This window comes from Pipistrellus kuhlii, unplaced genomic scaffold (genome assembly GCF_014108245.1).
Source record: "Pipistrellus kuhlii isolate mPipKuh1 unplaced genomic scaffold, mPipKuh1.p scaffold_m20_p_3, whole genome shotgun sequence".
Taxonomy (NCBI): domain Eukaryota; kingdom Metazoa; phylum Chordata; class Mammalia; order Chiroptera; family Vespertilionidae; genus Pipistrellus; species Pipistrellus kuhlii.
Genome location: NW_023425529.1, coordinates 38,012,816 through 38,037,631, shown reverse-complemented (window position 1 = coordinate 38,037,631; position 24,816 = coordinate 38,012,816). Strand labels below are relative to the sequence as shown.

General features: G+C 38.2%; 1 protein-coding gene across 2 annotated transcripts in view; it reads right to left on the bottom strand.

Moving 5' to 3' along the window:
* Window positions 1–24,816, bottom strand: part of TMEM117 (transmembrane protein 117) — a 411,244-nt gene that overhangs the window by 305,034 nt on the left and 81,394 nt on the right. For both annotated transcript variants that reach the window (XM_036457197.2, XM_036457196.2), the window contains exon 3: window positions 23,523–23,655. In XM_036457197.2, the coding sequence (XP_036313090.1) occupies window positions 23,523–23,655 (133 nt within the window). The remainder of the gene's footprint in view (window positions 1–23,522; window positions 23,656–24,816) is intronic.

Sequence of the window (24,816 nt, the reverse complement as noted above, 5' to 3'; positions counted from 1 at the left end):
CCTATCCATAATATGTACCATTACTGATATTTTCTAAGCTATTCCCTTTTGTTATGACTTTGACACCATTAAACTGAGTATGACTTGCTAACTGTGACCTTGGACAAGTTATTTACTTTCTCTATCTCAGCGTTTTCATTCCAAGTCCACAAAATTAAATGAAATAAGATTAGTGATGTTCTTGGCCCCATGAGCGCTCAATGAATGTTCATTCTCTCCTGTCCACAACACAGTTTTTACAATACTTAGAGTCTATGCTCATATTACTAGAATGTTGACCAAAAGCAAAAACTAAATGCATCAAAAATTAAAATAAAATGTACACACAGAGACGATAGATAACTATAGTAAAAGTTCCTAATTTATCACACTTCCTTGGACTCATGGGTCTGCATGGTCCTCTTCCTCACCAAATGTGACTTGCTTTGGTCAGTGGGATACAAGCAAATGCGGCACAAGCAGAAGCTTCAAAACTGCTTATGCACTGGGCTTGCCCTCGTGCTGCTGGGAACTCTCTCCTGTGACTTATGAGATGCTACCACCATGTGAACAAGTCTGCTGGGACCTGTAGGCTAGCCAAGAGCAGGAACTGACAGACCCAGCCTGTGAGTAAGGTCATCCTAAAGCATGATAGACTAAGGCTGCATGAGACAAGCAAAAAAAAAAAAAAAATACCCAGCCCAGCCCAGCCTGAATTTCTGACCCACAGCTATAGAAGCAAATAAAAAGCCGTTTTATTTGCTCCTATAGCTGTGGAGCAAATAATACTGTTAGTTAGTTAGTTAGTTAGTTAGTTTGTTTTTAATTAATCCTCACCTGAGAATATTTTTAGAGAGTGTGGAAGGGACGGTGAGAGACAGAGAGACATCAAGGTGAGAGATACACATTGATTGGTTGCCTGCTGAAAACACCCAGATGGGGCCTGGGAATCTAGCCAGGAATGTAAGTATGTGTCATAAATCGAACCCAGCACCCTTCAGATCAACACTATCCACTGAGCCAAACCAGCTAGGGAAAAAACAGCTCCTTTTAAAGCCACTAAATTTGGGAGTGTTTTATTATGCAGCTCTTCCAACTGCGTAGTTATTTTCAACTTTGTAATATGAATTTTAAAAATGAGATTTGCTAATCTGCTTGAGAAGACATGGATTAAGGACATCCTTAACCAGGGGAAATAGGGTACAAGGACTTTTTCCAGAAATTCATGTGGCTTAACACCTTGATGACTGGGCTCCTAAACAAAGTATTTAATACATAAATACTCTCTATTTTCTGATTAGTGATCACATAGGAGAAGTAAAAGAAGAAATATTTTATTCCCAGATTACTTCCAGAAGAGATTGCTACTGAGTGATTCGGTGTGATTTTTCTTGAAAAAGAAAGATAGACAAAATTTTTTTTTTAATGGAGACCTTTTCCCAGTATTATCAAAGGAGAAAACATTGATTTGCCAACTCAAAAACTTGTCAAGTATATGTAGGGATGAGATAATTATGGTAAAGTAGAAAAACTAAATAATAGTAAGTTCATTACTAATTTAAAATGAGATTTTGTCACTGGTCTTCTTGCATACTTTAATTTATAGAAGCCTAATCAAAACAGGAAATTTTTAAATATAAAATTTGGGCAATAAAACACACATATAATATATAAGCAAAAAAAGTATCCAAAAATAAATAACTACAGGACTACAAAATTTAATTATAATTTGATCTAAGGTAATGTTTTTAATCAGGAAACAAAAGTGTGTGGGTTTCTTAGTTGGACCCATCTTTTCTGACTTAGGAAATAAGAGGCAACCTAATATGTCAGTGTGTGGACTGTCAACCCAGTAGACACCTCCCTTGTGTGGAGATGGAGACGTTAGAACCTGATGTGATTGAATATTCAATTGTTCACCTCTTCACTCTATCCAGAGTCACCCTCATCATAGGCCTCTCCTATAATTTGACTTCCACTATTATATTCTTCAGGGAAACTAATTAAGCCAACCCAAATATCCAGTCTTCCTGACATTTATAGTCTTGCCCTAAAATAATACATTTACAGTCCTACTTATTAAAAGAAAATTATATTTACTTGTACAATAAAAAATTAATATATCTTGAAAATGTAATTTCTGTAATAGAATCCATTTTCTTTCCCAATTTCACAAGGGAATATTTTGCTCCATTGCAAACACGTATGTCTTCTTTTATAGTATCAAATAACTTTGGACTTGGAGAGACATTTGAGGTCATCAACTTTAACTAATCATCCAAAGTAGAAATCTTTTGTGCACCCTGTCTTTCTATCAGGTGAGTTAGCTAGTCGTGGCTTGAGCACTTCAAGTGACAGAGAACTAACACATGGCTACACCAACAAAACAGGCACTTGAATGTCAGATGTCTTATGTAAAGAGCTCTTGCTTACAGTAAGCTCAAACTGATTCCCTATAGCTGTGATCCATTCATCTTTCCCTTTCTGTCCTCTGGCACTGCCTAGATTAAGCCTACTCCCAATTATACATGACAGCTCTTCACGTATTTGAAGGCACTGATACCATTCCCCAGGCTAAATTCTGGATTTAACAGTTCCTTCAATAAAACCGTCAGAAAACCCTTTATTAGTGCAGTCTAGCCTCCAAATGCAAGGAAATGACCGATGAAACTTCTAGCCTGTGGACTGAGATCTGATCAAATGTGCTGGATGTGGTCTGATACTGCAGAGTCCTACTCACCTCTTTATTATGGCATTATCTCTTTTAATAGTCATTTAGCCTCCAGTCAGCTAAAACACTAAGAGCTTTATTAAACAAACTTCTATTAAGAGGACAGTCCATATTTTTCTTGTAGAATTTTTAATCTGAGTGCAAGGTTGAAAGTTGCCTCTAATTTCCCTCTTGTTACCGTCATCCATCACCCTCATCTATGGAGGTTTCTCTTAATGCTAATTGCTTTAACTCCCTTCCTCAGCTTTTTTTTACCATCATCCAACTACCAATAGGCTACTAGGCGAGGGCTCATCCAAAGTCTAGTGGCCCACCCTTAGAGGCTGCTGAGGGACACGTGGGTGCTGGTCCTTTTAACATGTGCTCTTCCGTGTCATGCTAAAATCATAAGGCTTTTTGTGTGTGTTTTTTTATTATAAAATGATGAATCACTACCACAAAGGCATTGGATTTCTGGCAAAAATCATCCTCGTTTGATAGAGAATGCAACGTACCCTGAGAGTCTGCTAACGTTAAATGTATGAAGATTGGTTTTAAAGAGGAAAAAATGCATTTTTCACACATGGTATTTATTACCATTTTTACTTTATAGCTGGAAAAATTTAATCTGGCTGAAACTGCAGGTTTCCTGGAGTCAGAAGCCTGCATTTAAATTCTAACTCAGCCCAATATGATATCAGCTACATGACCACTGGCAAACTACTTTTGTGGTTACAGTTAGTGGTCCCTCCTCCTAAGATTGTAATGTGCATTAAATAAAATGATACATGCAAATCATGAGACATAGTACCAGGAAAATAGTAAGGTCTTAATAAGTATTATGTATAGTTACTAGGGCCCAAGACAAGGGAGTTAGAAACGTGGCAAAGGCAGGATCTGAAGCAAAGTTTGACTCCAAAGCAATTACAAATGTGCATAGTCAAGGACACAGAGAACTAATTTTATCTTTCTTCTAGCAAATACAATTTGTCTCCCTGACCATATTGTTTGATTCGATTAAAAAAAAAAAAAAGCATTTTGAGACTAATAAAAGAAAAAATGCACCTGAAGACACAGCCCAATTAGGGATTTTTATAATGACAAGTTAAAGACAAAATACAGGCTAAGAATGAGGTCACAGGAAAGATGAGTTACAAGGCAGACAAGCCGTAGCTAAGGCAGAGCATTGGTGAGGCAGCAACAAATTCATTTGCTGTCACTGAGAGGCTAAATTATTCATTAGCATTAAATATTATTTACAGGCACATCGATATTATTAAGGATATAAATCTCAAAAGAAGACATATACATGGTCAACAGATATATTTTTTAAAGTTTGACATCACTAATCATCAGGAAAATGCTAATCAAAATCACAATGAGATATCACCTCACACTTGTTAGAACTGCTGCCATCAAAAAATATAAAAGGTAACAAATATTGGCAAGGCTATAGAGAAAGGGGAATCCTTGTGCAACTGTTGGTGGGATTGTAAGTTTCCATACACCCATTATGGAAAACAGTATGGAGGTTCCTTAATGACTTAAAAATAGAACTACCATATGATCCCACAATCTCCTGTCTGACTATGGACCCAAAGGAAAGAATATCATTATCTAAGTGTCCATCAAAAGAAGAATGGATAAAGGAAATGTGAGACAAACACACATACCACACACACACACACACACACACACACACACACACACACACACTGCAATACAATATTAGCAAGCTTTACAATAAAAAAAATTATCATGTGACAATATTAATGAACTTCAGGGGCATTATGTTAAGTAGAATAAGCCAGGCACAGAGAGACAAATACTGCATGACCTCATTTTTATTTGTAATCTAGAAAGTTGAACTCATAGGATCAGAGAGTAGCATGGTGGTTGGCAGGGGCTTGGGGTGGTGGAAATGCAGAGATGTTGGTAAGAGCGTATCCTGTTTTAGTTATACAAGATGAACAAGGTCTGGAGATGAAAAGTATAGCATGGTGACTATAGTTACTAATACAGCATTATGTACTTGAAATCTGCTAACAGAGTAGATCTTAAATGTTCTAACCACACAAAACTAAGGTAACTATGGGAAATTATAGATGTGTTAATTAGCTTAATTGTGATAATAATTTCAAAATGTTTACATATTATCAAATCACATTGTACACCTTACTATATACAATTTTTTGTCAATTCTAACTCAACAAAGTTAGGGAAGGGAAAGTCATTAAGCTAGAAGACAAATGTCAATGTGTGTGTTTTTTTTTAGTAAAAAGATCCATTTTCATATTGTGGCAAAGGTGAGGAGGTTATACTACCGTGATTCCCCGAAAATAAGACATCCTCCGAAAATAAGACCTACTTACAGGTTTCCTTCTGAGTGAAATATAAGGCATTCCCCCGAAAATAAGGCCCCCCCAGGCTAAACATGAGAGATTTGGTCCACTGATTCTGAAAGAAATGGAGTCACAAGAAATTCACTAGGAAATTCAGGAATTGGATTGTTATGATGATGTTCCAGAAGATGATGACATGATTGTCACTGAATAAATGAGTAAATTCTTGATACTGTAGGATTCACAGTTTGTCTGGTTTGTGTTGAGAACTACCGTACTAGCATACCGTATACAGGTAATAAATTTCCTTTATTTTCATTTAACAATAAATGTGTACCGTATTCTTCTTCATGGAAAAATAAGACATCCCCTGAAAATAAAACTTAGCGCATCTTTGGGAGCAAAAATTAATATAAGATACTGTCTTATTTTCGGGGAAACAGGGTAAATACATGTAACTGGAATAAAGGCAACAAAAAAGTACATCTGAAACAAGACAGGTAAGATACAGGGATAAAGCACAAATTTTGCTTATCTTAGTTATTTGATTAAGAAGACAAAGGGAAATAACAGAAATTCTAAAGAGCATTCTTCCACTTTCAGGTATCACACAGTCTAATGTATATATAATCAACCACAATCTTTTAAACTATATTAAAGATTCAATAAGTCAGAAAGAAAGCAAATCTGTCACAAAACATAGTTTCCAAAGAATAATTCTCAGCTACAAATTATTTTATTTTAATATATTTTTATTTATTTCAGAGAGGAAGGGGAGAGGGAGAGAGAGATAGAAACATCAATGATGAGAGAGAATCATTGATCAGCTGCCTCAGGCATGCCCCCCACTGCGGATGGAGCCTGCAACCCAGGCATGTGCCCTGACCATGATCTCCTGCTTCATAGGTCGATGCTCAACCACTTAGCCACACCAGCCACGCATATTCTTTTATTTCAAACAAACAATAACATCAATATTCTACTATAAAAGTAAAAGTTTTCTGGATTTAATTCTAAATGTTGAAGTTTACTTCAAGTGAGTCAACCACTGACATACAACCAGAGCTTCTCTCAACACTGAGACTGATGAGAAAAGACAGGGAAATGTCAAAGCACTGTGTCCGTGAAATACCAGGGAGAATGACATGGACAGATTCCGTTGCATGACAAAGGCAGGAAACTTTTCTTTCCAATTATGGCTTAAAGTCAAATAACTGAAGGGTATAGAAAAACTTACTTTATTCAATTTAATCAAGTCCTGCTTTTCTTGCCTGACAAGTAGAAAGGTTCTGTAGGAAAGACTGAGTCATAGACAATTCTGGTATAATCTGTTGGAATTCTTGTTCAATATACCTAAACTGATGAAAAAAATATGCAAAACATTCTTTTTTAACTGCTCAGTTATCTTAGTTCTCAAGCAAACTTTACTACTTTTAAAATAAGTAAGTCACTAAAATGTGGCATGTACAAATGGGTAATGATGTTGGTTTAGGATCAGTCAATGAAGTTCAGCTGCAGCATCCTTTAAACTAGGGGTGTCGAACTCAATCAGAGAAGGGGCCAAAATCTAAAATCCAGCCTAAATCGCGGGCCGAATGGTTTACTGAACAGTCATAAACTGTCATTGTGATGGAAACGCAGTGGAGTGCAGTGATGACAGCGAGGTGCGGGCCACATTGCAAGGCCTGGCGGGATGGATTTGGCCCGCGGGCCTTGTGTTTGACACATGTGCTTTAAACAGTGAACATTTAAAGAGGAAGCTCAGTAAGAATTATACCGTCTTGGAAACTAATCCCAAACCAAGAAGCCAAGGTTGCCTTGACAGCTCTAATGCAACCATAAGACTCTGAGAGTACTAAAGTGCATGCCATTGCCAAGGGCAGCCAATCCCGTTTCAGATTCTTCTGCCAGAAAGATCCCAAAGTAGGAACCAGTTTTTTTTTTATTATTGATTTCAGAGACAAAGGGGGAGAGAGAGAGAGAGAGAGAGAGAGAGAGAGAGAGAGAGAGAGAGAGAGAGAGAGAGAGAAACATCAATGATGAGAGAATCATTGATGGGCTGCCTCACACACGCCCCCCCCCACCCCTTGCTGGGAATCGAGCCAGCAACCCAGGCACATGCCCTTGACTGGCATCAAACTCAGGACCCTTCAGTCCACAGACTTTATCCACTGAGCCAAACCAGCCACTTAATATGTACCTTTAGCATGTCTTCAGAGAAAAATAAATTAACAACACTATCATTTTCTTATCCAGCATCTCACACGTGCTCTTCAAAACAACTCTAAAAGGTATTTTTTAATCTATAGATATAAAAATTGAGGCTCAGAGACATAAAAACTTGCTTAAAATTTGACTTCTAATAAACAGAGACAAGACTCAAACCTCCGCCATCTTACTGAAAAATTTACACTTGCACAATTATAGTCATTATCTCTCCAAATCCCCTAAGCCTGCAAAAGCTATCCATGGCCCTACTCCAAAGTCTTACTTGCTTTGTCTCTATGTATGCTTTCCCTTTTTTAAGAAGAGCAAGAAATATACGGAGAAAAATGTAGCGCATCCGTGGCGTTTTCACTTATAACAAAAATTATATTTCTCCATGAAGATAAAATACAAGAGAACACACAATGATCCTCACAAGTCTAGAAGGACTACAGAAAAATGTCTCAAGAGCACATGCCCTGCTCATGCTCATAGTGGTCAAAATGGCCAGGGATGATCATATTTTACATTGCTGGAGTGAGAAGGGCCATGGGACCCAATCAGGATGTGAACTTCTATGTCCACATTAACACCATCCCTGATCAGGTAAGCTAAAGTAACACATGAACCAAAATACAAAACTTTTATTCCACCCAGCCACATCTGCAATTGGCATATGTAGACCATATCAAGGGGTGAAATTTTTTAAAAAGTGCTCCATGTTGTAAAAAAAAAAAAATGCATCCATCATTTAACTCAAAGGAACCACCTTGGGTTGTAAAGCAGCTTCATATTTTCAGCCCATCTGCAAACTCTCCTAGAGAAATGCTGACAAAATATGAGCGAGCTAAAAAGTTTTAAAAGGCTGCCTGAAGCTAAAGAACAAATAAATAATATATCAAAAGTAAACACAGTAGTTCCATAGACACACCATTGCTAGAAACATCACTCAAAATATATATCTAATAATGTGTGGTCAGTAATGCTACTTTTTTATGGGTAATGTGGTACCATGCTATTACACCACTGAAGCAGCTATAAAATGTTCCTTTAGGTGCTTTCATGTCATTCATTCTCTGGTAGCAGTTTAGGCGATTGAGAATTAAATCTTTCAGTTCACTACAGTATCATTTAAAATGTCTGCTTTAGGCAAGAACATTCAATGGGGTAAAGAGAGTCAATTCAATAAATGGTTTTGGGAAAATTGGTCAGACAAGTGCAAAAAAATGAAATGAGACAACATTCTTACACACCATGTAAAGAATAAACTCAAAATGGATTGAAGACTTAAATGTAAGACTCAAAACCATAAACCTCCTGGAAGAAAACAAAGGCAATAAAAGCTCAGACATCTCTCTTAGCAACATTTTTTCTTATATATCTCCTTGGTCAAGGGAAACAAAAGTAAAACAAATGGGACTATATCAAACTAGAATGTTTTTGCACAGAAAAGGAAACCATCAACAAAATGAAAAGACAACCTACTGAATGAGAGAACATATTTGCCAATTATATACCTAATAAGGGGTTAATATCTAAAATGTATAACAAATGCTCTACTCATAGAACTAAAGGAAGTTCCCTTGGGATGGAACTTCATCTTTAGGCAAAAATAACAGAAGAGCAGAATAGTAAGGTAAGTTGGGACTACATTACTGCAAGCCTTATAAGCCATGGAAGAATCTGGACTTTATTATGAAGACAATAAAAATCCACTAAAGAGTGGTAAGCCAGGATTCTCTGTTTTTAGAGGAATCACCACAGTGTAGAGAATGAATGGAGAGGGATAACTTTTGCAGTAACTCAAAGAAGACATAAGAAGGGCATAGCAGGCAGGATAGACCTAAATAGAAGGATTTGTAAGATTTTTTTTTAATATATTTTATTGATTTTCCACAGAGAGGAAGGGAAAGGGATAGAGAGCTAGAAACGTCGATGGGAGAGAAATATCGACCAGCTGCCTCCTGCACACCCCCTACCGGGGATGTGCCCGCAACCAATGTACATACCCTTGACAGGAATCAAACCCGGGACCTTTCAGTCTGCAGACCGACGCTCTATCCACTGAGCCAAATGGGTTTTGGCGGATTTGTAAGATAGCCGGTAGAAATAATAAGCCTTTATGATTTATCACATGAATGAGATAAGGGAGGGCAAGAAGGAATGAACAATAGCTAAGTGTCTGGCTTTAGGGAATGGTTTGGGAAATGGAGGCTGAGATGAGTTCAGTTTTGGGTATTACTGAGATATTCCAATAGCTATTTACTGTAGTTAGTATGATATGCAACTCAGAAAAAAAAAATTGGGACTTAATATTTTAGAATCACCAGTAGAAACGTGTACAAGCCAGAAAGTGGGTCTCATACAACGAGACTGGAGAGAGTAAGAAAATCAGATTAGAACCTTGAATGATGAGATCCTAAAGAAAGCTAAAAAGCAGTACCTTGAGAGGAGAGAACAAAGAAAAGAGTGTACAAAAAAAATACAGCCCAAGGAAATAGAGCATTTCAAGAAGGTAGGGATGATGACAAGTGCACAGACAAGGAGGTTTGACAGGTGGATTTTGGACACACTGGGGTGACAGCAAGACTTGCAGCAAAGACCAGCACTGATACAGGAGCTGAATAAAGCCTCTTCCTGAGTAAGAGAGAGAGATCAGCAAATTGCTGATGACAGAACAGAAGGACTTCAAAATAAATGCGAGAAGCCTCCAAGGTTTTTATCTAAGGGCAGGTGTGGGGTTTTAAATTAATTTTTAAAAGGATGATAAGTCTGCATTGACATCTATCACTACGAGTATTCTGCTCATTACAGGAAGCCGATTCGTTCTGCAAAGGGGAAGGCTATTCCGGTGGCTCGGTGGCGCTTCCTTTGATTAGGGATGCTGTGGCATTACCGGGTGAAAGGCTTTTATCGTTTTTTTGTGTGTGTTTTTTTATATTTCAGCTGGCAACATAATTCTTACTTCCTGAAGTAAAAATCAAACTCATTTCCTACTAAAAGGATCGACACATAAATCAGTTGTCACACAGAGCTCCTGAGGAAGTATTCAGTGATTTCCATAAGAATTACTTGCCCACGTGCAGGCTGCAGTGAAAACTGCCAACTCTGGAAATAGTTTTAAACGCGGGTCCTTTTCCAGGCCTCACGGAAAGAGCACTGCACCGTTATTCCTAAATTACAGTGGTGTGTGGCACCTGTCGTCTGAAGACTCTGACAATGGGTACTGCCCTACAGAGAGAAATAGAAGATTCTGCAGTCCTAGCTACACCTACAATCAAAACAGTACTAGAAGTCACCTGAACTTAATCTTCCTTTAGCTTCCCAAGCTAAATATTGACCTTTTCAGTACCACATAAAAAAAATAGATTTTAGATTTTTTTTTTTAAATCACAGAATTATGTAACTGAAAGAACAGTAAGATGTTACCAGCCAACTACTTCTTCCTTGGTCACAACAGAACTTTTAAACTCTCCTTAAAAGTCAACTATCCACCTGCCAAATACATCTGACAAATTCCTGTGCTGTGATGCACGATGATATTGAAAAAGCCCAATACACAAGGTGTTCTCCTGGGAAACTGGTAAGAGTCACTTGGCTGTCCTACCTACAATTAGGTTTGTCATGAAAATCAGAAATAAAGGTCATACTGACAGACTAGAAGAGAAATGGCTCACTAGAATTCATTGTTCTACCTCCTGTAAGGAAATGGTTAGGAATGCCATTGAGGATTCCTTTCCCTACATGCTGGAGTCCTCTTCGTAAACACTCACAGGGAAATTTTCTCTCTGGTTTTCATCAGAAGGATCATAGTGCTTCTCCCAAATATCTACTGTCGAATACAATCCATGGCCCCTATGTCTGAAAGTATCTGTCAATTATTTGCTAATATTCTCTGGGACTGCTTTAACCCACCATCAACATGGAAGACAACATCCAGAGAAACACAGAGCAGAGAATAAAATCTGTGCCAAGAATGGAGAAGAGCAGAGGGAAAACTGCTCCCCACCACAGACAGGGATCTTGTGGCCATTGTCTGTGTATGAGTAGGTGTGTATATAAGCATTTTTTTTTTCTTTCTAAACATTTCATAATACAGAACCCACTATTTTAAACAGTATATTAGTTATCTCTTGCGAAGGAACAAATTGTCATAAAGTGTAGCTGTTTAAAAGCAAACATGTATTATCTCATAGTCACTGCAGTTCAGGAATCCTAGGGCAGTGTCCTGAGACCTCTGGCTCAGGTGTCAATCACCATGTGGGCTGAGGCTGGATTTGGGGAGGCTCTGTTTGCAAGCTCCCTCACACAGCCTCAGGTCCTTGCTGGCTACTGTTTAGGGACAGGTCCCGGCCATATGGGCTTCTCCATAATATCACTCCCAATGTGCAATGTGCATCCAGAGTAAGGCTCAGAGAGAGTGAAAGAGAGACAGAGGAGAGAGGCAACAACACTGAAGCCTACATTTGGAATTCAATCCCATCACTTTCACCATATTCTACTCATTAGATGCCAGCCACTAAGGGGAGGGGAGCCCAAGAGCATGCATACCAGGAGGCAGGGGTCACTGGAAGCATCTCAGAAGCTGCCCACTGCACAGTTACAGTCATTTTCTCACGTTACAAGGACTCACTCCTATTGGGATCTGGGATGAGAAAACTGGGTTTGATACGGCTAAAAAAAAAAAAAGAAAAAAGAAAAAAAATGGCAAAATGAAACTGATTTTAATTTTCTAATCTCTAGCCATGGGTGCAGAAAATGGAATCAAATTGGTCAGTCAGTCCTTCACCTTGACCATTCTTTGGTCAATCACTAAGGCCCTTTCTGAGGCTGCACTATGAATATGAATCCCTATGGCTTTATTTTTTGCCTTGGAATCAATTCTAACTACATTCTAACCTGGTACAGGTTATTCCTGGAAAAGGACAATGAGATCTGGAATCTTAAAATAATATTATGGGCCTTATCAGAATAGAATTTTGCTATAAATTAGTTACAAATGTCCAGGAATATTCAGAGTGCATTGAATCCATTTTTTTTAGGGGGAGGGGGGAGAGAATATTCCCAGATGATCATTTTTCCCTCCTGTCTCTCCCTACTGATGGACATCACAATGTATGCCTTTCTCCTATTAACACTCCCTTTCATGGTCAAATGTGCCCTGGTTTGAATAATAAATTATAAAACAAACTTATTTCTAGGTAATGCTGTGTGCCTTTTTCTAATTTTCATCCTTTTTTTTTAATTGGGACTTGTTTAAGGAGCTATATAGAGTGGAATGGACAGCGAGCACTCCTTATCCTCTTCTTTTTCTAGCGAGAAAGGTTCAAAGAAGAAAAAAATAGAATGGAAAAAGTGAATTGCTCATTACCGACTCTCTCAGTCTCTCAATCTTCCAAGCAGCGGTGCACATTCGACATATATTTAATAAAAGCAGAAAAGGCCCAGACTATTGAACAGTTTGAAAAAATATATTTGGACAAGTAACACTCAAGGACAACATGAAGGACAAAGTAAACCAATTTCTCAGAAAATCAAGGACAAGTCTGTTTTGACTCCTGGGCAAATGAGAGCCTCCTGGGCATCTGTAGGAACGGGCAGAGCACACACAGCAGAGGGCTCCAATCCACGCCATCACACAGGCCACCACTTCCCGGCCAGGGCTTTTCCTGGGCTCTGCCAGAAGAGATCCTGTAGATGGGCAACCACACAGTTTCCTATATCCTCTGGCTTTAACTGGTCGGGGGAGAAGCGTTGCTATGTGCAGTGCTGTGCCCAGAAGCATCAAGCTCAGGCTCAATTTCATTTTCCTTTTCTTTTTAAATTCCAAATTCCTTCATTATCATGACCTCATCCTTTGCCTTTAGCAAACTCCTCCCCTAACTTTCCCAGAGGTAGGAGGTGAAGACATATTTCTCTACCTCCAATTATAACTTTGCTCACACTATAACATTATGAGCATGGGAAGGGAACCCTGTTGCCAGGGAAACCAGGAGCTGTGCACACGTTCAGCCTTAAGTTGACTCTAATTGGTCAAAATCTAGCTGTGTGCGTGACTCATCTCAGTTTTGTAGAAATGAGAAGGTAAAATACATCATAATTCCTGTGACTAATTATACATTTTATTCATATCTTCATAAAGTCCTGCTGACCTGTACCTTTTCTCCTGAATTCACTAACTTAACTCATTTATTTCCACTAACGGAGGATAATATTCAACATGTTTAGAACACTCATGGCGTAAAAAGTACCAACCAAAATAGATGTATTCAACCAAGTCAGAATGTCTACCAATTGTAGACAAGAATTGAACCAGAGCATCATAGCCACCATCAGTGCAATGTCTAACCAGGATACCTCCCCTTTCTCCTAGCAAATATAATATACAATTGAATACACCATATACAATTAAATAAAAATTGGACTTTGATGTGAAATTCATCCATGCCTCATGTCAAATCTCATTATACTACTTTTTTTTTAAATCATTTTATACATCACCTTCACAGGAAGAAAGACACTGTGTGAAGAAGGATATTAAGTGCACTGTATAGAGGAAGGTCTTTGTGATGTAAGTTTCAGGAAAAAAACATCTTCACTTCCTAGTGTGCTTGGAGTGGCCCGGTGGTGGTCAGTGTGGTTGTTTCTGAACTGTTGTGTGCTCCCCCTGCTGGGTCCCTGGCATGATTGCACTCCCCAGCCCTTTTGTGCTTGAGTGGAGCCAAATAATTACTTCCAATCAAAGACTTGTGAGAAGTGAAGTATGTAGCTCCCAGACAGAATGTTGAATTCCTGCTGTGAGACCACCCAAGGCCAGCTACTAACCTCCCACACGATAGCTGCTATTTCAGCCTTGATCTCCCAGGGAGGGGGCCTCGAATTAGAACCCTCCAGCTGACTCACAGTGAACGTACAGTGTGAGCACAAAATAAACTTGGTGGTTTTAGGCCACTGACATTTTTAGATTTGTTTGTTACTGAGACATCCTATAACCTATCCTGACTGATATATTATAGTTCTAAGATCTCATTATTGGAAGCTCCTGCTTTTGGCTTTAATTCTGAGATACCCCCTTCAGTGGTTTTAAACATGAAGTCTATACACTCCCTCATCTTGTACACAAAATTCAGGAGGCTAGGGAAGAAGGTCTACAGTGTTCATGTTTAAATCCTCCAAAACTTCTGATTTTAGTGCTATCTTGTTGCTGATTCTTAAATAATCTATGAATTTAGTCTAAAACCCTGTCAGGTAACCTCTTGTTGCCAACTGTTACTTAGATCCCCTCCCTGTCTTTGTAACCTGTGATCACTCATTATCTGGCTATGACAAACGTGTCCATCACCTGCTTCCTGACCCAGCTCTCAAAACGTATTTGATCTCAATGAGATTGATCTTTTTAAAAAACTATATTTTATTGATTTTTTTACAGAGAAGAAGGGAAAGGGATAGAGAGTTAAAAACATCAATGAGAGAGAAATATCGATCAGCTGCCTCCTGCACACCTCCTACTGGGGATGTGCCCGCAACCAAGGTACATGCCCTTGATCAGAATCAAACCTGGGACCTTTCAGTCTGCAGGCTAATCCTCTATCCACTGAGCCAGACTGGTTAGGGCTCAATGAGATCAGTCTTTAAACTACAACTGGTCATTGATGTGTAAAGTAGATATCAGAAAATGTTTTGTAATCACTGAGGCAGAGCTCTGTGAGAGCAACAGTGTGGATAGTCCAACTCTGAGACCTTGTTCCTAAGAAAGATAAGGAACATGCCTATTAGGAATTTCAATTAGGAACTCCTCAAAAGCCTGAAGGGTCTATGTAATAAGTAAATTCTCTAGAAGCAGTTCACCAAATGGGTGCACAAACCTAGCTTTTTTACTAGTTTAGGTCATTGAATTTTCATAAACTAACCCTAAACTGATTCACCTTTAGATGATGCAATGAAGTAATAATCAATATCATCCTCTTCAGACCCTTAAATTATTTAAGAGGCTGAATAAAATTCTTTAGCTTAGCTCTCCCCTTTCTGCTGAGCCCTATATTAACTTGGCATGATCCCAACAGAAATATTATATCTGTTGCTCATTTAAGACCATGAAATCCTACTTGCTTGTCAGCTTTATGTATATCCACATATTCAACTAAGATGCCTCTGTAAGGTTCAGAACTGTTTCAGATTCTTATCTCTGTGTATTACACATAACTTTATCATCAGTGGTTTATTTTGGATGCTTATATTTAATTTGCTCATCAAAATCTCTAATAAGAGTATACTGAATAATTTATGGTATTCCATATAAGGTATATTAAGGATAACACAACATGCACATATAGATAGGATCTAGATAATCTTGAAGCAAAAAAAAAATCTATTGTTATTTGCTAAAAGAAAATAAGCATTTTATATGTGGCATATATATTATTTGTTATTACTGCACAGAATACTGAACATTTTATGCTTTGCAAAGTACCTGGGAATCATCCTTCTAATATTCTAAAATATGAATTTTAGGGCAAGAGAATTAAATTACATAGACTATAAAATATAAGTAAAAATCTAATACTCTCTTTCTTTCAAACATTCCTTGTAAATAATGTTAGTATTAGTATTTTTTAATTAGGTAAGGGTTGCTTAAATCAAGATCGGTCTTTGAGTGTCCCACTTCTAAGTAATTTTAACATTTCAAATAAAATTATGCTCTTCCATGCCTTTTTACATTTATCAAGTATGTTTGCATATTTGCTTTTGCTTCCCTAGAGGGGAAAAAAAGTAGAATGTCAGAGTCCCCTGGCGGTAGCCTAAGGGAACTGCACTAGACGGAAGTTAACCGGTTCCAATGTGATCCTCACCTCAAGGAGAGCACAGGTGCGCTCACTTCTCTCCACCATGAGAGAGGCATTCTTCTCCTGACCTGGTGTGAAAGAGCGAAAGAGGTTGTAGCCATTCCTTCCTGAGCAGCCAGAGCAGTGTATCGCAATGATGTTACCTTACCAAGGGTCAATTTGAATGCTGAAGTCTTTTATTAATAGAACTCTACTGTTTTTCATCAATCCCTCAAAAGTAACTATGGTGTTACTAGATTACAAATGGGATAAACTATGACAGAAATGCCACTTTCTCAGCAATCTTAAATTTAGTTTTTTTCTTTACTTTAGAACCATGCATTTCTTCCAGATTAAGATGATGGTGATGATGATAGTAATACCAGTAACAACCCCATAATCACAACCCATATCTTAAAAATGAGAAAACTGCAGCTTTTCTGAATTATTTTTGCCAGTGAGTGGCTAAAATGGGGCTAAAATCCAGGTACTCTGTTTCCTGGATCAGAATTTTCCCCCTGCAAAAGCTGGTGAACTATTTAACAACAGAATTGAAATAAGCAACTGTGAACAGAACACCTCTTAAGTGTGTCAAATCAATGTGGAGTCTGTACAGATAATGCACTCCCACAGAATAGTAAGGGTGCAACATTGTGTTTTTCATTAATGTTTTAAAACTATTCAATTCAGACGATACCAACAGTAAACTTGTGGTAATTTAGATATGCTGTGCTTTTCTACCTCTGTACTATCCCAACCAAGTAATGTGAAAGCATTAATTTTAAAAGCAGAAAATTGCCCTGTTGTTCTAATGCCTCTGGGTAAATAAGTCTGTCTCTCTCACTCTGCCTCCTTGCCTCCCTGACTCCCTCTCTCTCTCTGTTTTTCTCTCTCTGCCTTTCTTTCTCACCAAGCCTCCCTCCAGTGCCCCCTGGGACAGCCCTCTTGACCAGACTCAGCCATTCTCAGTAACCAGCTCTTCTTCTCACCAGCCCATTCTCAGTAGCCAGCTCTGTCCCTTCCCCTAGCTTTAGTAATTAATTGTGCTATTATTGTGAATTAATTGTACAAGCAAGTCAGTGTTTAGCCTAATTAAGAGTGAAGCCAACAAATTATTTAGAGCACCACTCCAGCAGAATTTGCATTTAGCCTTGAATCAGCAGCCAATCAAGCTTTCCAGCCATTGGCTCAGTACTTCAGGATTCATGAATATTTACAACTAAGCTTTCTCCCCACCCCAGCTCCTAAACCCTGCCCAGGGCTTCTATCCTTTACCCATCCCTACTAGCATATACCCATCACTTTGAAAATAATAATGTACTCTTATTTTCTTTTACTAGTACCTACATTAATATCCCTGAAGGTCAACAATTTTATCAGTATAGCTCAGACCAAAGTTGTATAGCTTAACATTATTAAAGACTATTTCAATTTTTTCTTGCTATTTCCCAAAATAAATTTAGCACCTTTGAAAACAGAGAATCAAACACACAAACATTCTTTTCTGAGACTGAAGCTATCATGTACAGAGTGGTAGCAGGTCAACCAACTGTGTACTTGAAAAGCAATAGCAAGTGACAATCGCAGTTCTTAACAGTAAAAGTATGTTTCAGAGCTTCTACTGCTAGGTCAGTGGTGACTAACAGAGCAAAACAGTTTGGGACTCTGAAAACATTCGTGAAAGTTTCAAAATAGCAAACTTAGTAAAGAGAACAATACTGCCTGGAGTAAAACTTCACCCTGAATTTTTCCATTTAAGAGTAATTCAGCTTTGGGGAAAAAATAATCTGCTAAAATCTGTACCTCAGGCAACAGAAACTGAAGCTATAAATCAGAGAGTCTTTTTTAATACCATGTGTGGACACAGTGACGGACTGAAGTATGGGGCATTCTTTTAAAAATGAGGTTAAGAGTATCAGAGCTAAGGCCTAAATAAGCTGGGAGCAATGGATTTTAAAAACACTATATCTCGAATAGTTCCCTCCAACCCATAGACAAGTCTATGCATTTCCTTTTGCTGTCCCCTCTTTACCACTCATTTTAGATTTTAGGTAAGTGTCCATTTCAAATACTCCCTCCTGTCATCTCTCTTAGACGTTTAATGAGCATTCCTCATTAGTCTTATAAAACTTATCAGGATGATAACAGAAGAGAGGCAGTCTAATCCATATTCACTATACCCATCACCTGATTCTTACCTTCATTTTTTTCAGGTCCTGATTATAAATACTAATACATTTTTCAAAATGGCCTTAACCATGTTGTCTTATTTCTCAAATTCGGCCCCCAAAATACTTAACACATACCTACTTACTAATTACTATTTGTAAAACTTCTCTGGAAAAGGCTTTGTATCAGGAAAAATAAAACTCCTTCTTTTTGTCATTAACACTAGAAAACATCAGCTTCCTCATACCCTACCCTAAAATACTACATAGTCTTTGGAAATTCCAACTCATAGAGGAATTTTTATACGTAAGTCAAGTGTCTAATTTCCTCGGTGATATCCCTGTAACCCTGAACTAAGTCTATAAAATATAGACGTGTGCGCAAACACTGTTATATACACTATTATTTAAAATTGTTTTAGAACATAAAAGGGGGCCTCACACATCACAAAATAGTAAGTGTTTATATAGAGCTCACTGCATGGATTTCTTCAAAGAAGCCCATTAACAATTAGGAACACAACCATTTCAACACCAAGCTTCAGAAATCCAAAAGATTCTTTTCTTGGAGAAAGACAATACATTGAGGCTGTCAGTGCTTGAAAACGTGCCCTTTGCTGCCATCAAGTGGCTTTTTTCGGAATTTTTTTTATGAACATCAACTATGGTGTACAGTCCAGTGTTTCCCAAACTTTTGACATATGTGTACCCCTTCTATAATTTTTGTAACGCTGAGTACCCCTCGTACTCATGGGAATGTAGAATTAGGTGCAGCTAAGCACGGTGCAGTGCATATCCCCACTAAACTCCGGTGCAACACGTACCCCCACCAAACTCTTCCCGTACCCCTGGGAAGAGTTTGGGAAACACTGGACAGGCTTCCTTCCTTAAACATAAGACATGTGTTATCCTGAGGGGAGCTGGGATATTTGAAAACACCAGGAAATCCTTTCTTGAATTAGGGCTTTATACTGTAGATGCTATAAAAATTCCATGACTAAGAAAGACTACATCAAAAAGGGTTTAAAGTGTCAGTTCCTAGAAAAACCTCAACCTGTACTTTGCACACCTCTGTTTATTTCTACCAAATAGAAATTTTCTACTGAATAGACTGGCTTTAGGTTAACTAGCTGAACACAGATGAAATTTTTAAAAAGCAAGGAGAGGGATTTATTTAGAATCATTTTTAATAAAGTCCCGTGGCTGTGGGGAAAGAAATGGTTTCATATTTCTTTCTTTCCTATTATCATCTCACTTTCTTTAGGCTTCAGCCCTGAATGTAAATGATTCAGCAGACTATTGAACTGTGATGATTAGAAAACGCTCTCTTTTTTTTTTTTTTTTGCCACTTTTTCTTATCTCTCTCCCAAGAGACAGTTAAACATCAGTTGAATCAAAAGATAAAGGACAACTGCTACTTTTAAAACAACAAACTCAAAATGCTCTGGCATTTTGAGAAGGCAGCAACACTTATCTCAGAGGACTGGTGCTTTTGATTGGAAAATGCGTTAAGATTTCGGCTATGAAAGGAAAAACCCCGGATAAACTGCCATGGACAGAAGTTGGGATGAAAGGGAACTAAATTGCTCTAAATAATAAACCAGAGGAATTCTTGAAGTTATTGGGGAAGGGGCCTCAGAGAAAAGTAGGACCCTGAAACTGGGAGAAAAGAATGGCCAGGGATGAGTTGTTTTTTCTTTGTTTTGTTGTTTGTTGTTGTTGTTGTTGTTGTTGTTTTGGGGGAACGTATCTAAAAGCAAAAGGAAAATGTATATAAAAATAAAAAAGCCACAGCTGCGGTAATGAATTCCATGGAAGATTGTTGTTTGTCACCCAATGTCCAGGGTGTCAGAGAAGCTCTGTAGATGCTGCCTGTGCTAGTGGTTATGTGCTTTCTAATTCACGGCCATCTAATGCAAGGGCTTCTGTTTCAATTTCTCACTTGATACGAGACCAAATCCTTATTTCTGGTCCTGACACAGGAATTAAACTCAAGTCCCTAAGTCACTGTCTCAAGTGTCACTTCACAGGCTCACTGCCCTGGTTTTCAGGTCCTTCTTCAGGGTTTTTCCCTTCTTATGGGTAAGCCCAGCCATGGATTTAAAAATAGTTTATCAGCTGCATTCTATTTCCAGCATTTCTAATGATTTTGTATTAGGACAAGCTTCAGGTTACCTGGTCAACCACCTTGTAAAAAGGAAGTTGTTTTATAAAGTATGTCTACATGTAAAACCCTGCCCAGGATCAGAGCCTTCTATATACAGCAGAACCCTCACCCACAGCTCAGACATTTACAAAGAGATGAATTTAGTTTGGTCGTGGTGACTGAAAGACTAAAAGAAGTTGTGATAACAGCATTTTGGCGGTGTGAGGTGTAGAGAGGCAGAATGAATCAAAGGTAAGATGAGACTTCCCTCGGTGTAGGAAATACCAATGGCATGAACCTTGGTCCCTTCTGGCCCAGCCAGCCAACTGGCCACTTTCCCCTCCATCTGACTGCCTCTCTGTTGGCTTGCACAGGTGGCTAAAGGTGTAAGAGTTAGTGCATACTCCAGGAAACTCACTGTACTCAGAGAGCCAGGAGCAGGCAACTTGACTCTTATCAAGTTAGCTCTGGCTAACACTCTTGAGCTTCTAGTCAGATAAACCTAGGAATTGTGTTCTTTGTAACAAGGAATCAAAGGGCTCTGTCTTAGTCTACACTTACACCCAATCCTAAAACGGGGGTAGGAGTGGGAGAGAAGGCCAATCATTCTAGGAAAACTCCTTTTTCCCTCTCGAAAACCTTACACCACTCAATGTAGGCCTGAAGGTCTAGACATCATGGAAAATCCTTGAAATCCTTTTTGGAATAGTTCTAGACCAATATTCCTAGAGAGATCCACACACCAGAGTACACTGAGATGCCCAGTGGACATCAGATTCACCATCAAGAATCCTGAGTGCTCCTCTACCGCCAACAACCCTCTTGTATGAAGCCAGTTGACTGTGGTATCTGTGCCCACTGTCCTTTCCACTCCCTCTGGCTCCATCGTTCCCTGCAAAGGATGAGGCAACACCTCGTGGTGTTTCCTGGAAAACCCCCAAAGCACAGTTGTATCCATTTGCTCTAGAGCTGATTTTGCTCCAAGTTTACATTCCTACCTTAAAGTGTTCCCTGGCATGGGTCATAAAAGTCAGTAACACACCTTTTATAAATAGAGATGAAATTCTTTTTATCTATAGAACTAAATAATTTATCCCTTGCTTTGGACTTATTTTTTAAAGTGGCACCGTTAAGATGTCTTTTCAGTAAATCGTCTTTTTCCTACAAAGATGAGGCATATTGATGAAGAGTTCAAGAGATACATAAGAATATGAAATGCTGTAATTAGTCTGAGAATCCAAGGAAATCACTTTCGATTTTAGGTAAGATCAATACACATGAATTCTAGTGTATTGCACATACCTCCTACTTCTTTCAAATTCAGATTGAGTGGCAAAAATATAAAGAAAGGCTTATGGGCATATAGTGAGCAACAGGATTGACCATGGATCAAATCTGCTAGCCGAAGAGCCTGCTATCTAACTAGAATCCACAGCTTAATTACAGAAAGATTAAGCTATGAATTCTAGTCCTCTATTATTGCTTAAAATGCAGATTTAATTATAACACATCCTTAGTCAAGTGACAAAATCTCTCTGGCCCGCAATTTCTGACTCTGTAAAATGAAGATAATAAAAACACTTATTGCATAGGGTCATCATGAGGCTTAAGTCAGACAAGTCATGTCTGGTACCGAGTGCTCAGTGACTGGTGGCTCACATTAGGGCAAGTTTTATTATTAGCTATTGAGTGCTTTACAACATGCCAGGAATTATCTATTGTTGCATTTAACTCATTACAGTTAAATCTGTTTTTCCCTCAGAACAAGCACTTATGGTTAGTTTATTAGCTTCATTTTTTTTTTTAAATAGAAATGGATGAAAAGTCAACTTCTGAGAAAAAGATATATTTTATATACTATTTAATGTATTATTTCCAGCAGCAGTCTTAAAAATGTAAGTTAGAGACCTGGGTCCATTCTCCCTCTGGTTCCAGTGGTGAGCATGCACTTCAGCTCCAGACCTTTGGCTGTGCTCGGTGATTCTAAGAGCATCATTATCACAGGCATAGCTCTGCGGCCGAGGCTTATTCTGAGTAGCTGTGCGTTAGAGTGTATAGCTCCACCGTTTAAAAACAGACCCAGTAGAAATGGCGTATTTTAAAGCTCAAGAAATAATTATAAATAAAGCATTTTAATGTTTAAAGCTTGAACATTTGATCTAAAATCACATTCTTGAATGTATCATTTGTTAGTATAGATGAAAGTGTAAAACTTGTGAAATACCTGCTTTCTCTTTTCTATTCATCTCCTTTAATGGTGGGAGAAAGAAACACAATTTTAATTGAGCTATCCCTCTCGGCATTGAACAGCGGTGGCTAAGACATACGTATAACATCAAAGTAATTGCACTATAGAACTGGCCGACAAGCTTGCCTCACCTCCGTCTAGAAGGAAAGGCTATAACCCAACTTTCCAATCTCTGGGAGGATAAATCAGCACCTTCCTTATGAACTACTTCAGTGCACCACGGGTATCGAAAGCAGCTTATTCTTGTCACTAATCTAGTTCTTAATGCTACAGTCTAAGCAATTCTCCTTATTTTCTGCCCTTCAAACTTACCAAGAGCACACCGAGACCTGGAGAAAGGTAAAAATAATCTACAATCTACTCGGCAGCCATGGTGATTTGATTAGTGATTAGATAAGTATAGATCACAACCCTGGATTTAATACAGGGTGGCCACTTCTAAAACGATCCATTTATAACAAAAGTCTTTCTGTTGGAACTGCCAAGAAAGTTTTGTTTTTTGTAAATGCCACCAGCATCAAACACTTTATTCAGCCAGGCATTGGAGAGCAAGGGAATTGCAAATCTGGAGACCTTCAGCTCTACCCAGCCTTACTAATCTAGGGAGTATGAACAAAACAATAAGATTTCCTGATTCTCAGACTCTCTGTCACTGTAATGAAATTAGTAGCTACCCTCACAGAGAACCTAAAGGATAAGAAACACAACGTAAATATTGTGTAAAGCTTCTGGGAGAAAATACTTGAAATGTCTCAAGTAAGAAAATGCATCAAGTATTCCTCCTTAGTGTAAAATACTTGTAAACAACATTTAGCCTGCTAAAAAACTAAGGAATTCTCTTTGAATTCTTATGAGTTTCAAACATAACATTCACCACAGTAGAAAACAGAAATATAACCTACCCCATGTTCCCGTCCATGAGAAGAATCATGTTGTATATGTGAGAAAATATGAAGAGAAAGAGAATCGTGCTGAAGAACATTGTCATCCACGACCCGTGATCCTCTCGAAACATTTTTAACCGGAGCAACTGACCTGAAATATAAATATGGTTAGTCAGTATATACCATAACTCAAAATTCTTTCATCTTTGCTCTGTCTTAGCAAACATTTATTATCCCACCACATTCTGAAGTCTTTGGTGTTAAGACTGACTTATTGGTGAAATCACTGTATAATGTCCTTTTTGCTGCTCAGAGATGAAGTCCAGAATAAACCCTATGTCATCCTGGACTAAATGATACTAACATGAGAATCTAGCATACAGAGACTGCTCATCATGCTGCATAAAAACAAGATGGATTAGAGCACCTACCTGCTATGGTCGATTTTACAAATATGTTTTTGGTTTATTCAGCTGAAACTACTTAAGACAAATGGCAAAGACGTTGCATAAATTCCATACAATTCCCTTTTGCTTCCAGAAACCCACTCCTGACACTGGCCAGACAATAAAACGAAGGCAGGCCTTCCGTATGTGAGGATCCCATTACTGAAGGTGCATGGAAACTTAAAATAAAAGTAAAGTCTCTATCACAAGAGAGAGATGACTCAGCCTTACTCATACTAAAATATCCATACACATGTTCAGGTACCTACACAAGTGTGTGGTGTGTGTGTGTGTGTGTGTGTGTGTGTGTGCATGTTTGGGGAGGAAGGGGGAGGACATATGCATGTGTTACAGAGTTTGGTGTGGCTCCCACAAAAACATAGATTCCATACTGAGACCTAAAATTCCAGTTACAAAAATAAATGCTAAATTAGCATGTTAAAATGTAAATATTTCAAGAAGAAAATGTATTAGGAAGAACACTAAAGTAAAAATTACTGACATCAGAATTAGTTCAGAAAAGTGTTTTACATCAATGGTAGAGAATTGAAATGAGGGCAAGATGGGGAAGATGAAAACCATGGGAGTAAAAAACAAAAATACAGGTCAATCTGGCTTCTCCTAAGATAAAGTTTCTATTATACTTATGTCCACTCCGGAGAAAGTGTATTTAAATAATGATACAGGAGATGATATATGTATATAAACTATAATTAAAATAGGATAGGCCTAAAATTTTATAATAGAATTTCTCCTTCAAGAAAATATTCTCATTTTATTCATGATAAGTCAAAGTTATGAACACACACACACACACACACACACACACACACCACACACACATCTCCATCTGAAAATTGCCTTTC